Raw genomic sequence first — 16,481 nt, forward strand, 5'->3', positions numbered from 1 at the left:
ATTCTCTCTAGGACTTTTTCATTTGCTTGTTTTTTCAAGACAGGGTTTCTCTGTGTAGCCCTGGCTGTCCTGGACTCACTTTGTAGACCAGGCTGGCCTCGAACTCACAGAGATCCACCTACCTCTGCCTCCCAAGTGCTGAGATTAAAGGCAAGCATCACCATCGCCTGGATGAGCCACTTGATTTTTAATAATGATACCAAAAATGCACATGGAAAAAAGAGACCATCTTTAATAAATTATGTTGGGAAAAATGGATATATGGGTGTAGAAGAATGAGACTGTATACTTTTATCTAATTCTGCACCCAATTAAATTGCAAATGGATCAAACAATCACTGTTGGACAAATAACTATGAAAATGCTAAAAGAGTAGGCAATACATTTAAGGATATAGGTTCAGGTAAGAACTTTCTGAATTGGATTCCCAGTAACTTAGGAAATGGTACCAACAATCAATAAATGTGACATCATTAATCTAAAAAGCTTCTGTACTGCAAAAGGAACTTAATCAAATGAAGAAGCAGCCTATAAATTTTTTTTTAAATCTTTGCCAGCTATACATTTGAGAGAGGTATGAGTGTCTAGAATATACAAAATTGGAAGGAAAAAGAAGCTGTAAACACCAAGAACACACCACAATTCAAAAGTGGGCTATCAACATAAAGTTTTCTCGGAAGAGGAAATACAAATAGCTAAGAAAAAACAGGTTAAGTGTTTACCACCATTAGCCATCATGGAATACAAATTACAACTATTTTGTGATTTCATATTACCCTAATCTTATTAAATCAAAAGACAACAAATGCTGTCAAAGATCTGGGGATTTAGAAACCTTCAATCACTGTTAATGATAGTGTCAATTGGTACAACTATGGAAATCAGTGTGGCAGTTCCTCAAAAAACTAGAAATGTATCTTCATTCAGAAATTTAGACCTAACAAGATAGGAAAGATGTTTACTTCAAGTTTGCCAAATACAAATAGCCAAATCACTGTGAATGTAACATTTATATAATTCCTGATTGTCTCATGGTTCTTCCTGCTGTATGTAGCTTATTTTATCCATGTGTAATAATATAAATATATACATTAAAAAGAAACATAATAATAATAAAAATCGAAATACATCTGCCATATGACCTAGTTACACAACTTCTGGGTGTATTCTCAAAGGACACTACTACAGAGACACAGTCTCATCTATGCTCACAGGTGAGCTCATTACAATAGCTTGTATATTAGCTACTTTTATTATATTAAATTTATTTAATTTTATTTTATGTGCATTGATGATTTGCCTGCATGCATGTCTGCCTGAGAGTGTTAGATACTGGAGTTACAGAGTTTTGAGCCACCATGTGGTTGCTGGGAATTGAACTTGGAACCTCTGGAAGAGAAGTCAGTGCTCTGAACCACTGAGCCATCTCTCCAGCTCCCTATTCGTTAGTTTTCTGTTGCTGTGATAGAATACTATGACCAAAAGCAGCTTAAGGAAGGGTTTATCTTGGATTATGGTTTGAGAGAAATGAGCAAGAAATGGAGCAATACCATAAGCCTCCAACACCTGCCCACAGTGATGTACTTCACCCAGCAATGCTGTTCCTTCTAAACGTTCCTTGACATCTTCAGAAATAGCTACTGGGGGTCAAGGGTTTAAATACATAAGTCTGTGGGGGAACATTTCTCATTCAAACCACAACAAGTAAGGCATGGAATTAATGTAGATGTCTACTAACTGATGGATGGGTGCTGGAAATTTGGTACCTAGGCACAATAGGATTTCTTTTTTCTTTTAGCAAGAAAGAAAATATACTGACTGAGGTAACAAAGACCCAGGGAGTAAAAAATTGTATATGTGGATCTTAACATAGATTTGTGTGTTTAACATGTAACACCTGTGGAATCCAGAAAAGTAGGAAGGACACATTGGTGGTGAAGGGAAGAGAGATTTTCAGGGAGGAAAGACAGTACAACACAAGTGATATGAAAGGTATAGAAAGAATACGGGGAGGAAGGTCTAGATGGGGAGAATTTATATGAATCTAATTAGAGTTACCATACACGCGGAATGACACTTCTCCCAGAAGCTGTAGACTGACACAGTAAAAAGCCTTGTGTTAGGTATGAGTGTGAGATACGTCCACACTAGTTGTTGGCCAGGATTGTCATAGAGACCTCCAAACTGTACAGGGTATTTGATGGAAGGACCCTATTGCTGAAGACAACCCACATTTTGCTCACTAGACATGGAGGAGTCAAGTTGACACTGACCAGGAAGCTTCCTCCATGCCTGTTAGCTTTCATGTTTTGTGGCTCTAAAAGGCTGGCAGGGTAATATGTCATCAACAGTCTTATCTGACTGTGAACCCAATCAACAAGAGTGACTGGCATGGCAAGTAATGCTGATAGCTACAATAGGGGCATGAATGGTATGGATGTAACTAACAGTTTTCTAATTGAATTTGAGGCCTGCTCCACAAGAGGAAACGCAAGTCTGGAACTATAGATCTGAGTCTCAGGGTTCAACCTACTACTGCGATGCTACTAAATGGACAGAGCATCTAAATTGTATAACTATAACCATTGGCGAGCGCAGCTGTCAGACCTCAAAGGAGTTTCTTTGTGTAGGAGATAGTGATTAAGCATGGAAACTAACGGCCAATCAAATTATAGATATTAAGTGTCAGTGTAGTGCTCAACCACAGATAAAATGTCTGTATCACCAGGCTCCAAAGGATCTGGGGCCATCATGGAAGAGAAAGAGAGAGAGAGTGGAAAGATTGTATGAGTCAGAGGTCATAGGGTATTGTAGAGAAATGTTGTCTTCTAGAAATGAGAGGATTACCTCACTCCACTTCTGAACTCACAGGAACTGACGTTGCCTACACAAGACCTACACAAGATCAAGCCAGTCAATATTCTAGCATGAATGAAGGAAGGTTTTATAAGCTCCCACATAGAATGGAGGACCTATTGACAGCTTTTGCAGAGTGGAGATTCAGGTATCTTTAGTGTTGTGGCCCCTGGTAGGTGACCCTGCTCCAATGGATGGCCCAATTTCCATTAGATACACTCAACAGTACAGACAGGACTTAGTGGGTTTTTAAAGAAAAAAAGAAACCAGTGGTCACATATTTGAAAGAGTAGGTGGTAGATCTGGGGGGAATTTAGAGGATGAGGTGGGGGGGGGCAATGAATAGGATCAAAATACTTTTATAAAATTCTTAAAGAATTAAAACAATATTATACTTAAAAATTAATAAGCCAATCCCAGCACTCAAGCAGGCAGATTTCCATGAGTTCAAGGCCAGACTGGTCTACAAAGTGAGTCCAGGACAGCCAATAAGCCAGTGGAAACCTCTCAATAGAATGGAATGTGGAAAAAATATAAGGTAAAGGAACTGGAATATATATATATATATATATATTCCATGTATATGCATGATAGGAGAGATTAGGTATACCATGAAAACACCCAAACTTCAGATTATATGAACTAAAGAATGAGAATACCATATTAATACATAAAATACTTTTTAATAAAATCATACAAGAAAATATTCCAAAATTAAAGAGATGCCCTTTCAGGTACAAGAGGCCTAAGAGCACTCCAGATAGACAGGACAGAAAAGCAATTACCCACTGCATATCATAGTAAAAATAGAATAAAGGTCCTGCTGCCATGAAGGAGTACCAGGTGAGACCCCTATACCCCAACCCTGCCTGTTGGGTCCCCCTGGGCAAGCCCAGCAGTCGTAAGTTCTGTCTTGTCCCCTGTGCATTCCATTCCTGACCCATAACTGTGCCTGTATCCTCAGGGGCCTGCTGCCATCCGGGACCACCAGGTGAGACCTCCCCACCTCTTGCTTGCTGGTCCCCGTAAAGCACTCCCAACAGTGCTAAACTACATGTGCTCCTGAGTGCCAACATCAAATTAAATGCAAAGAAACTTAAAGGAATCCTACTAAAATCAGGGACATGACAAGGCTGCCCACTTTCACTGTGTTTTTTCAATATAGTACCTGAAGTCCTAGCCTTAGCAATAATACAATGTAAAGAGATCAAGGGAATACAAATTGGAAAAGAAGAAATCAAGTATCTATTTGCAGATGATATGATAGTATACATATGTGACTCCAAAATTCTGCAAGAGAACTCCGACAGCTGATAAACACCTTCAGCAAAGTGGCTGAAACTCAAAAAAACTCAAGAAAATCACCATCCCTTTTTTATACAAACAATAAATGGGTTGAGAAAGAAACTAGGGAAACAACACCTTTCATGATAGCCAGAAATAATATAAAATACCTTTGTGTAACTTTAACCAAGCAAGTGAAAGACTTATATGAAAAGGAATTCAAGTCTCTGAAGAAACAAATTGAGGAAGATATCAGAAGATGGAAAGATCTCCCATGCTTATGATCAGTAGGATTAACATAGTAAAAATGGCCATCTTACCAAAAGCAATCTATAGATTCAATGCAATTCCCATAAACATTTCACCACAATTCTTTACAGACCTTGAAAGAGCAATCTTAAACTTTATATGGAAAACAAACAAACAAACAAACCCAGAATAACCAAAACAATCCTGTATAATAAAAAGAAAAAAGAAAAAAGAAAAAAGAAAAACTTCTGGAAGTGTCAGCATCCCTAATTTCAAGCTGTACTACAGAGCAATCATAATAAAAGCCAAATGGTATTGGCATAGAAACAGACATGTTGATTAATGGAATCGAATCGAAGACAAAAACAAGCCCACACATCTAGTGACACTTGATTTTTGACAAAGGAGACAACACCATATAATATGAAAAAGGCAGCATCTTCAACAAATGGTGCGGGTCTAACTGGATGTCAGCATGTAGAAGAATGCAAATAGATCCATATTTATCACCCTGCACAAAGCTAAAGTCCAAGTGGATCAAAGAGCTTGATATAAAACCAGACACACTAAATCTAATAAAAGAGAAAAGTGGGAAGAGCTTGGAACACATTGGCACAGGAGACAACTTGAACAGAACACCAACAGCTCAGGTTCTAAGATCAACAATTAATAAATGGGACCTCATGAAACTGAAAAGCTTCTGTAAGACAAATAGAACAAAACAACAACTTACAGACTAGGAAAAGATCTTCACCAACTCTACATCCTACAGAGGGCTAATATCCAAAATATATAAAGAACTCAAGAAATTAAACACCAGCAAACCAAATAACCCAATTTTGAAAATGAGATACAGAGCTCAACCGAGAATTCTCAATAGAGTAATCTCTTAATGGCTGAGAAACACTTAAAGAAATGCTCAACATCCTTAGTCATCAGGGAAATGCAAATCAAAACGATTCTGAGATTCCATCTTACACCTATCTGAATGGCTAGGATCAAAAACTCAGGTGACAGCACATGCTGGCAAGGATGTAGAGATAACGGAACACTCCTCCATTGCTGGTGGGAGTGCAAACTTATACAACCACTTTGGAAGTCAATCTGGAGGTTTCTCAGAAAATTGGGAGTAGTGCTACCTCAAGACCCAGCCATACCACTCCTGAGCATATACCCAAAAGATGTTCCACCATACCAAAAAGACACTTGCACAACGATGTTCATAGCAGCTTAATCTTAGTAGCCAGAAACCAGAAACAACCCAGATGTCCTTCAACTGAAGAATGGATAAATAAATGTGGTACATTTACAAAATAAAAACAAGGAAATCATGAAATTTGCAGGCAAATAGGTGGAACAAGAAAAGATCATCCTGAGTGAGGTAACCCAGACGCAGAAGGACACACATGGTATGTACTCACTTATAAGTGGATAGTAGCCATAAAGTACAGGATAACCATTCTACAATCTACAGACCCAATGAAGCTAAGTAACAAGGAGGGTCCAAGGGAGGATGCTTGGATCTCACTCAGAAGGGAGAATAAAATAGACATCCAAAGTAGATGGAAGAGGGGAACTGGGTGGGAGTGGGGATGGAGAGAGGTACAGGGATGGGAGTCTGGTTTGGAGAGAGGTGGGGAGAGGACTTAGAGTGGGACTGGAAATTGGTGAAGGTGCATCTCTCTGATGGGGGAGGCTCCTGGGAGTCTATGGAAATGACCCTAGCTGAGACTCCTAGCAGCAGGGAATATGGAGCCTGAAGTGGCCACCTCCTGTAGTCAGCTGAAAGTTCCAGTAGAGGGAGTGGGACAGCAAGCCACACACAAAGCCTTCAATCCAGCCAATGACTGACTGGCCCAACTTGAGTCTTGTGGAGAGAGAGAGAGAGAGAGAGAGAGAGAGAGAGAGAGAGAGAGAGAGAGAGAGAGAGAGAGAGAGAGAGAGAGAGAGAGAGAGAGAACACCTCTGACACTACTAATAATATTCTGCTAAGCTTGCAGACAGGAGCCTAGCATAACTGTCATCTGAGAGGAAACAGATGCAGAGACCCACAGCCAAACACTAGGTGGAGCTCAGGGAATGTTCTGGAGGAAGGCAAGGAAGATTGAAAGAGTCAGAGAAGCCAAAGACGCCACAAGAAAACCTACAAAATCAACTAACTTTGGGCTCACGGTGACTGACCCACCAACCACAAAGCATCCATGAGTTGGCCCTAGGCTCTCCACACATATGTAACAGATGTGCTGCTTGGTCCTCATGTGAGACCCCTAATAGCAGGAGCAGAGGCCATCTCTGACTCTGTTGCCTGACTTTGGATCCCTTTCTCCTAACTGGATCACCTTGTCTAACTTCAATAGAAGATTTGTCTAGTCCTACTTGATATGCCAAGGTAGACTGATATACATGGGAGTGGGGCATGGGGGAGGGGAAGGGAGGTGAGGGAGGAGGACTGGGAGGAGAGGAGGAAGGGGAAGTTCTGATCAGAATGGTCATAAAGTAAAGAAATAAATTAATGAATAAAAAAAATAAAAACAGAATAAATGGATATCGGAAAGGTATCTTCATGAGATAAAGGTCAAGTCACTTATAAAGGCAGGATCATCAGAATAGCACCTGATTATTTGACATTTAAAGCCAGAAGTGCCTGGAAAACGTATTGCAAGTTCTAAAAGATCAAAACTGCCAACCCTGACTATTATAACCAACAAAACTATCTATTAAAATTGAGGGTGAAATGAAAGTCTTCCATGATTAAGAAGAGATTAAAGAAATTTTCAATAACTATGCTAACTCGAGAGAAGACACTGGAAGGAATAATTTACATACCCAAGAGCCCACAGGTAATAAACAATGCCAGGATCAAGCCTAGGATGGATGTCTATTGTGTTTCTTCTGTCGCCTTCTTTCCAAATACCTGCTCGCAATCCTGTTTTTAGCAGCACGACTCCTCGCTCCAATCTCATCTTTTTTTCCCCCCTTAAACTTTAGACTCAGGACATTTGAGGCGAGTGGACATGATTAGACAAGATCAATACATAATCTCCTTGGCCTTGAAACCCCAAGCTATCAAAGTGAGCCCCGTATGGCACCTCAGAACAGCCTGTGATACCCCGAAAGGATGAGAACCAAAGGAAGACTACTGACCGAGTGGCGATGATGACCTCAGTCGGGTACTTGGCCTTCAGGATTTTGTTCAACTCAGTTGTTGCATACTCTAAGTGTTGAATGGCAGCAGCCTAGGGGAAACAGAGTGTTCAGTCTCAGAAGCTCAGCACTGTGACGTAGCATGCTGCATCCACCCCGCTCCACAAGCCAGTCTCATTACTCCCTTCTTACTCTTTACCAGAAATTCAACTCTGCCTTTCTGAACATAAACTCAAATAATTCTCCTTAAAGGTACCTAAAGATGACATGGGATCTATAAATCATTCTATAAATGAAATAGACACTCTACAAAAAATATTATGTTATATAGATAGTAAATAATAGATCTGTGTTTCTGATTTGTAACTTTCCGATAGCAGTAAGTTACTTTTTGAATAAGGTTACTAACAATACTGCTTCCATTCTCTGTAGTACTGAGTATGTGACTGTGGTCTAAGTTATATGTATATATAATTTTTATGTACTCTCAATATCTACCCTGAGACGTAAAGAGTACTTGTGTACCCATTTCACAGAAGAGAAAACTGAGGCACGAAAGGAATCATTAAGTAGCAGAACTTAGATTCGATTTCAGGTAATCTGATTCTTGAGTCTGTACTCCTAATTTCAAGTTCTATTCCTTCCTACCACTATCAAGTCTGAGCATCTACATCTATAAATCCTTATGATTAGACTGTCTCAGTATGTTTCAAGTCTGTCCAGTCCTCTTTATCTCGGTTACTGATTCCCAGACTTAAATCATCTTCATCTCTAGTCTGATTATGATGTCAACATCTCTCAATTTTTCTCCTTGCCTCTGATCTTTAGTCCTGAGTTGCCTCCTCATGCACCTTGAGTTACTGCTAAGTGATAGGTAGTTGTTTGGGGATGTGATAAAGCAAATATAATGAGATGTTAACGGAGGACATTCCCATTTCACCTTCTCAGTATGTTTGGAAGTTTGTATAATAAAGTTAAAGGGAGGCAAAAAAAAAAAAAAAAGACTTGGGCTGGGGCTTTGGCTCACTTGGTAGAGCACTTGAATTGAAAGAATGAGGACCTGAGTTTGAATGCCCAGGACCAACACAAAAAGCCCAGCATAGTGATATACACCTATAATCCCACTGATGGTGAGATAGGAGGCAGCGGCAGGCAGACCCCTGCAATCTTGTCGGCTAGCTACCCTTGCCTACACTGGGAGGCTCCAGGCCAATGAGAGGCCCTATCTCTAACAACAAGGTGGAAGGTGCCTAAGGACTCAAACCAGAGGTTGTCTTTGACCTCTGACCACACTGTGTGCTGTCTACACATGTACCTACTCCACGTGCACGCACACAAAATCTCCCAAACTCATCTAGAATTCTCATCGCTCTTCAGATACAAGTCCAAATTTCCTACCATGCTTCATTCGCCTTTTCCGGGTTGGTCCCTGATTACTTCTCTAGTCTCTCATTTTGTATGTTCCATCCCTGGCCACCATGCCCTGGACATTATGCATGTGTTTTTGTTCTATTAATACTACACAACCTTTTTGGTCTTTGGAACAGTATAAAAACAGGCCTTGTGGTGGTTTGAATAAGAAAGGCCTCCATAGGTTCATATATTTAAATGCTTGGGGAGTGGCACTAATTTGACAGATTTAGGAGGTGTGGCCTTGTTGGAGGAGGTATGCCACTTTGGGGTTTCAAAAGCCCAAGCCAGTCCCAGTGGCTTCTCTCTTCCTGTTGCTTGCAGATCTGGATGGAGAGCTCTCAGCTCCTTCTCCAGCGCCATGTCTGCCTGCATGCCGCCATGCTCCCTGCCATGATGACAATGGATCAAACCTCTGAAATTGTAAGCCAGCCCCAAGTCAGTGATTTTTTTTTAAAAATAAGAGCTGCCTTGTTCGTGGCATCTCTCCACAGCAATAGGACACTGATTAAGATAGGCCTCCTTTGTCCTTTTTCCCTACTTACTGCTTGCTAGTCCCTAGCTCTTTACCGAAACGATACTCATTCTAGATGGTTTCCATATTTCTCTTAATGGGACATACAGTATACATGTAGCACTTTACCAAAACTTCACCTTTTCTCCCTCTATGTAGACTCTGAGCTCCACAACAAGTTCTGTATTCTTCTTCTTTATCCAGTAGTGTCTAAGAACATTTCCTAACACAGTACCTCATTACGGTAGGTATCCCAGAAGCATTTTGAATGAATAAGGAAGGAAAATGCCTTCTATCCCTACTGCCTCCATATTTATAGTCAATAGCTGCTGACTCATGCCTCCAGTCCTCAGCAACCTCACTCTTGTCACGTCCAGGGAAATACTGTGTGTCCTTTCTAGGCTGGGCCTGGTATTGTGCTTGTGCTAAAATTGTTTCTCTGAATTATAGCTGACCAATAATCACCTCAAATCTTGGTATATCCATTTCCACCTGTCCTTTTAGCAGTGGCAATTGTCTGGGGATCTCACGGATACTCACACTCCATCTGCAATGAAGTCAAAACACAAATGTTATTCAGGTCTCTGCTTCCCAGTTACAAGAAAGTTCAAAAAGTTTATGTGTTTGGGCAAGGGAGCTACAGGGTATACTTAAACAGTATACCTACTCTCCAAGTGTGCTCAAGAGAGGATTCTACTTCATCGTGTCCCTGGGTTAGGGTGACAGAAGGAATTTTTTCTCAGGACTGTCAGAAATCAATGCTTTCCAACCAGAGGTAGCATCATGAGCACCAGAAATATTTTGATGAACTATTTATACCACAGCCTTGCCCAAGATCTACTGAATAAGGCCCTTTGTGATGGTTCCTTTGTATCTTAAAGACCATTTGTATTTTAAAAACCCCCACCTCGATACAAAAGTCCTATTTCTCAGGATATGGGATGACAATATTCTCTATTCTCTGGAGCAGAAAAAACATAAGCCAGTTGTTGCTGAAATCTGCCCCTCTCCCTCCAGTACGCACTTTTTTTTTTTAAGTTTCTCTGAGAGCCTGATAATATTATAGATTCTTTGACAAGAATAAATACACTTCAACTGGGCAAGTGATTGAAGGGCACTGAGCAAACCTTTGAAATGTATCCAGGAAGCCTCTGCTGTAGGCTCTTTAAGGAGTGGAAGAGAGCGTCCACAGTATTTGAGAGATATATGGCTCTCTGGTTTCTCAATAGACAGGCCCTCTTAAGTGAGCCTGTGCTGACACCACAAGGGAAATGGCACGGTAGAGGAGGCTGGGTTCCAGGGATGATATAAATAGAAGAGGCACAAAAATACTGCCTTTTGGCCACTCACCTGTCTAAAATCCTCACGTGAGCCTGCTCTACTCTGATGAGAATATCCAGTGGTGATTTGTTTTTGTTCCAGAATGCTCCCCAGCCAAGGACACGAGAGAGATCATTACCAGTTCCAAGTGGGATGACTGCCAGCTGACACTGCAAAAACAAAAAGAGACACTCTTTTTCGTTTCTTTTTTGTCCTAAATTTATGTTTATTACATTGGTGTTCTGCTTGCATGTATGCATATCTGTGTGTAACAGTGCAGAGTCCCTGGAACTGGAATTACAGACAGTCGTGAGCTGCCATGTGGGTGCTGGGAATTGAACCCAGGTCCTTTTGAAGAACAGATAGTGTTCTTAACTTCTGAGCCATCTCTACAGCCCCCCAAGATACTTTCTCAGACAGTCCTTCCACCATGTTTTGCTCACTGAAAGACTCTGAAGGAGCTCTTTTGGAAGGAATAGGCCTGATAGCCACTGGCTTTAAAGGATTTCTTTCTAGAAAATGTAATAAGAGGGTATTTGGAGTTGAATGATATTTTCTCAAAGGAATTTGACCCCATTCTTTAATAATTAATCATCATCATCATCATTATCATCATCATCTACTCAGTAAAGTAAAGGACATTTTCTGGGCTATGCAGAAGTCATAGGTATAGCTATAAATGAAAACTACAACCATTATTTCTATTTGATGGGGCCTAGCATCATCTATTTGATGATGCCTCCAAAGATTCTGGGTCCAGAAGATCAAGGGGCTGCCTAGCGATGGGGAAAGTTTCTGCCCCTGTAGAGACTCAGAAAAGAAAATCATTTCCTTCACAAGAAAAAGAAACTTGGAATGTTCTTTTTCATCTCTTTACTTTGAAGCCTGGAGAATGCTCATTCTTTATGTTCATTCCTTTATTTTTCCTTCAGCAATCCAACTAGAGAATAGTCTTATGAGAGCATGTTTAGATTGGTGAGGTTAACTATTAAGCTCGTAGAAGACATGCCTATAGATAAGAGGGGTATAGACTTGGGACTTCTTAGGATAGACAGCTCCATACCCCTCCTCTTTCTAGCAATAGGTAAACCAACTTAGCCAGGGGCTTACCCTATCATGCAATCCAAAGGCATCAACGGTAGATAAGACCCAGCTTACGCTGCCATCTCCACCACACACCAGAACACGAAAACGAGCGAAGTTCTTGAACATAGCGAGGCTGCAAGGAAAAGGGGGAAAAGGAAAACATTTTTGTGACTACCTAGAATTTATAACTATTTCATTATAAACTCATGAACTATAGCTATTACAACTCCTGCTTTAGCACTCTTCTAGCAAGGCCATCTGCTTTCTCTTTGCATTAGCCTCTGTGTATATTAGGCTCCGTGTATATTTGGGGTTTTTTGTTGTTTGTTTGGTTGATTGGTTTTGTTTTTTTTGAGACAGGGTTTCTCTATGTAGCCTTGGCTGTCCTGGACTCATTTTGTAGACCAGGCTAGCCTCGAACTCACAGCAATCCACCTGCCTCTGTCTCCCAAGTGCTGGGATTACAAGTGTGTGTCATCGCCCCTGGCTCTCTGTGAGTATTTTATGAGCATAACTTTGCAAGGCAATTTCAGAAATCAGACCTTTCCTCAACTAATATTATTTTGTGTTTAGCCTTTTTCTGGGAGCCACTAATAACTGAGTCGTCTGTTGAAGCCCAGGAAGAGTACTTCGCATAGTTGTCAGTAGCTCACAAGAACCAGCTCTGAGCTGTCAAATGATCCCATAATCTGTAGTGATGCCCATCTGCTTCTTCCTCTTATGTCAAAGGGCATAGTTTTCTGTCTTGCCAATCAGAAAATGTGAAGCAAGTTTGGAATTAGGAAAAGAGGAGAAGGCTAAATGGTAAAAAAAAAAAAAAAAAAAAAAAAAAAAAAAAAAAAAATGCTCTAGAGTCATTGTGTATCTTCCTGGGTGCACAGACTGGTTCCAGACATCTATTCTAGGCTAGAATAGGGAGCAATAGACTGTTTTATATAAGTAACCATACCCCCTACTCCATGCTTACCCTGCTTCAGGTCCACCCTTGGCCAAGTCAAATACTTGAGACGGATTAAGGTATTGCTTGAATTTTCGGAGGAAGATGATCCCTTGATGATCTCCACTTTTGGAATTGATGAAGATGAGCAAGGGACAGGAACAAGTCAGTGGCCAATCCAGATTCCAGAAGTCAGGCGATACCACTAATTGGCCTGATAGACACACAAAGGAAAAAGAAAAACAACAGTTGAGATGAGCTATGGTTTGGCATCATATTTAACAAAGGCTTTCTGAGTGCCAGCCGCAGTCTTTTACTGTTAAGGAGTAGAGAGAAGGTTAGGATATCATCAAAGGGGAGTAAAAGTGTTTGCTCTGCCATCTCTAGCTATTCCCTTATCATTTTCTGAGAAAGTATTATATTGCAGAAATTATATTAGATACTGTTAGGGATATAGCCCTTGACCTCAAACCAGGGAGATAACCATATATACAAGTGAATATATTGGAAGATAATTAATAAGGAAAATGATGCAACAGCCAAAGATTAGTGAAACTCCGTGGGAAAATAAAAGATTGAGAGACCAGGAGGAAGAGTAGCACCCAAGCTGCTTCCAATCCATCTGGGCTAGCTCAGTTCTCACAGTGAAATCAGAGCAGGCCAAGAGAAAAGGAAAGGAAAGACTGTCATTAAGCCAGAAACTAAATAAGAGTTTCTATCAGAATCATATATCTGTATAACACGATGCCAGGAACTTTAATCTCATCCCTAAGGCTCAGGAAGAGCAGTCTACATTATCACACCAAATCCATGGCAGAATGAGCCTACAGATAAATTGTCTGACCAAGAGAGGTGGTTTTTAATAACCTCCAACATTGGAGTTACCCAAAGAGAAGTAGAGTTATACTAGCCAAATAGTAGTCTAAATGGTTAAATCCTGCCAGCTTGTGGTAAATCTTAAAGCCTATTAGTCTTCTAGGAGGGAGATTATCAACAAATACAGGCCTTCAAACATCTGAACTCATGGCTTGTCAGGAATGCCTCAGAAAAAAATCAATATAGGGCAAAAATCATGTGGCTTATAACTATGCCGGATGAGTGTGCTAAACATTAAAAAAAAGTTCTCTTATGCCTGGGAAAATACAAGGCAGCTTCCTCTATAGACTGGTTCTACTAATTGGCTGATGGCTTTTTTTTTTTGAAGGCATTGTAAGAAGTTATATATCAAAATTTTAAGGCTTGCCAGAAGTTACAACTACAAAAGGAATCTACTGTTTCTTTAGCAGTAAAGCTTGAATGTAATTAATTACCTTCCATGAACAAATGCAATACCCTTATCAGCAACTTTTTTTTCTTTTCTTTTTTTTTTTTTTTTTGCAACTTTTAATTAAAGGGAAAGTTGTATCATGATGATAGTTCTGTCACATTCATTCATTCATTTCTTCATTCATTCATGTATTCATGCATTTAACAAGTATGTATTGAGGATGTTCTCTGTGCCCATTATCATTCATTTATATTGGTGGACAAAATGCAATTCTTTTTTTTTTTTTGGTTTTTCGAGACAGAGTCTCTCTGTGTTAGCCTTGCCTGTTGGCTAGGCTAGGCCAGACTCACTTTGTAGACCAGGCTGGCCTCAAATTCACAGCGATCCGCCTGCCTCTGCCTCTGCCTCCCGAGCGCTAGGATTAAAGGCGTGCGCCACCACACCCTGGCCCAAAATGCAACTCTTGTTTATTAAAGATAAGTATAAAAGGTAATTTGTTATGAAGAAAAAAGCATAGGAGGGGAGTAAGGATTGCTCTTTTACACAATGTGGTCGAGAGCATAATTCTCTGGAAAGTGACATTTAAGATGATATTCAGATAAATGAAGGGAGTGAGTAATTCAGACATCTGGAGGAAGAAATTTCTGGGGACCAAGGAAAAGTGCTAGGACCCAGAGAGGGCAGTCTTGGTTGTCTGAAAACAGTGTGATTGTTACAGAGTGAGTGAGAAGAAAAGTGTGTGTGGTGGGAGGGGAGATGAGGTCAGAAAGCTGACAGAGGCAAAGCAACATGACATCAAGATGCTTAGAGAAAGTGCTGTTGAAAGAAAGGTGAGATTGAGACTGCCAAGTGAAACATTACGAGTCAAGTCAAAAGTTGTTCTTGCTGCATCCCAACAAATCATGCAGACCCCAAGAGAGAGGATTTGAATATGAATATCAAATACCCCCACAGACTTGTGTATTCTTAGCTGGAGGTGCTTTCTTTATTTTTTAATTGCGTAATCTTTAAAAGATAAGGACATGTTGGAGAAAGTGATTCACTAGGTTGGCAGGCCTTGAGGGTCATAGTCCAGCCTCTAGTCCAAGCCCCCATCTCTGAGTCTTTGGTCTGTGCTTATGTGAGTAAATGCACATGTTGCTGCTACCATGGAGGCACCCACTGCCATACTTTGCCCCCACCATGATGAACTGGACTGTATTCTTTTGAACTATGAGCCAAAATACAGCCTTCCTATTTTAAGTTGCTTCTTGTGAAATCGGTGGCCACAGCAATGATAAAATAAGCAGCACAGTGACTGAGGTGAGGGCTGCAGGAAATTGAGACCAGAGAGAAGTTAGATACAAGATTTGTCTGGAAACACTTTGTTATTATTTTAAAAGAAAATCATTTGCCTATGTGGGTATATTTACCGGTCAAAAATTAAGAAATAAGAAAATGAATATTATGCTAATGGTAACCTATAAGCTAAATAACCACAAGAGTCTGGCAGAAATGACTGTTTTAGAATCATCTGGCAGCTTCGAGCATGAACTATGCTTTGTAGTGTATTTGTATAAGAGAGGCAGTTGTATGCTGTGGCTGGTTGCCCTTCAAGTTTAATCACTAAAGTACTGGAACTATCTTAACCTCTCTAAGGGTTCAGCCTCTCATGGGTATAGCAGTAGCATGTTGCAAAGATTAATAAAATAGCATAGTGAACTGGAGTGTAGACATGTTAGATTCATAGGTAATCGGACTCCCAAGGTCACTTTTAAGTGACTGATGTCAACTACAAGGGACTTTCCTATAATGCTTCACGATGTATTTTACTTTTATTTATTTTACATCTGGATGGCAGCTTCCCCTCCCTCTTCTCTGCCCAGTCTCTCTTCTCCTCTCCACCACCCCTCCTATCCTCCTCCATTTCTCTTCAGAAAAGGGCGGGTCTTGATGGATATCAACCAGCCCCGGTTCACAATTTTATTCTGTAACTCAGAAGAGCTGAACTTAGAGCTGGCCTCTAAATTTTGAAGTACCAAAACTTGAGAAAGACTTAACTGGATGACAAAAATCAAGAGTAGAAAATGATCTCAACAATTAGATGGGCCTGAGTGAGGGGAAGTGTGCACCTCAGTCTTCAGGCTCAAGTTCAAGGAGATAAATTATACTCAAACAGAACAGCAGAGACTTGGCTTGGCAGCATCAAGTGTGAAAAGAGCACCAAGGCTTTAACTGCTTGTAATCTGCATATGGCTTAGCACCCTGAAGAAGCTCTTAAAAAGAGTGCACGCCTTTGTCCGGTTGAATGAATACAATCACCATATCCCAATCTGGGGGGCCACCAATTTCACTCCAGTTCACTGTCTTCGCTCCTCAGAAGGATGCTAAATTGGCATAAGATTTGCTTACGGCTGCCCCTCCTGTACTAGTAA

At 40.5% G+C, this 16,481-nt stretch overlaps 1 protein-coding gene across 1 annotated transcript in view; it reads right to left on the reverse strand.

Moving 5' to 3' along the window:
- The window catches only part of Dgkk (diacylglycerol kinase kappa), a 116,060-nt gene that overhangs the window by 25,367 nt on the left and 74,212 nt on the right, over positions 1–16,481 (reverse strand). The window contains 5 exon segments of the mRNA XM_051141138.1: positions 7,534–7,625; positions 9,923–10,004; positions 10,808–10,947; positions 11,888–11,996; positions 12,831–13,014. Of these exon segments, the coding sequence (XP_050997095.1) occupies positions 7,534–7,625; positions 9,923–10,004; positions 10,808–10,947; positions 11,888–11,996; positions 12,831–13,014 (607 nt within the window).

Source organism: Acomys russatus, chromosome X (assembly GCF_903995435.1).
Source record: "Acomys russatus chromosome X, mAcoRus1.1, whole genome shotgun sequence".
In the NCBI taxonomy this organism is placed as follows: Eukaryota; Metazoa; Chordata; class Mammalia; order Rodentia; family Muridae; genus Acomys; species Acomys russatus.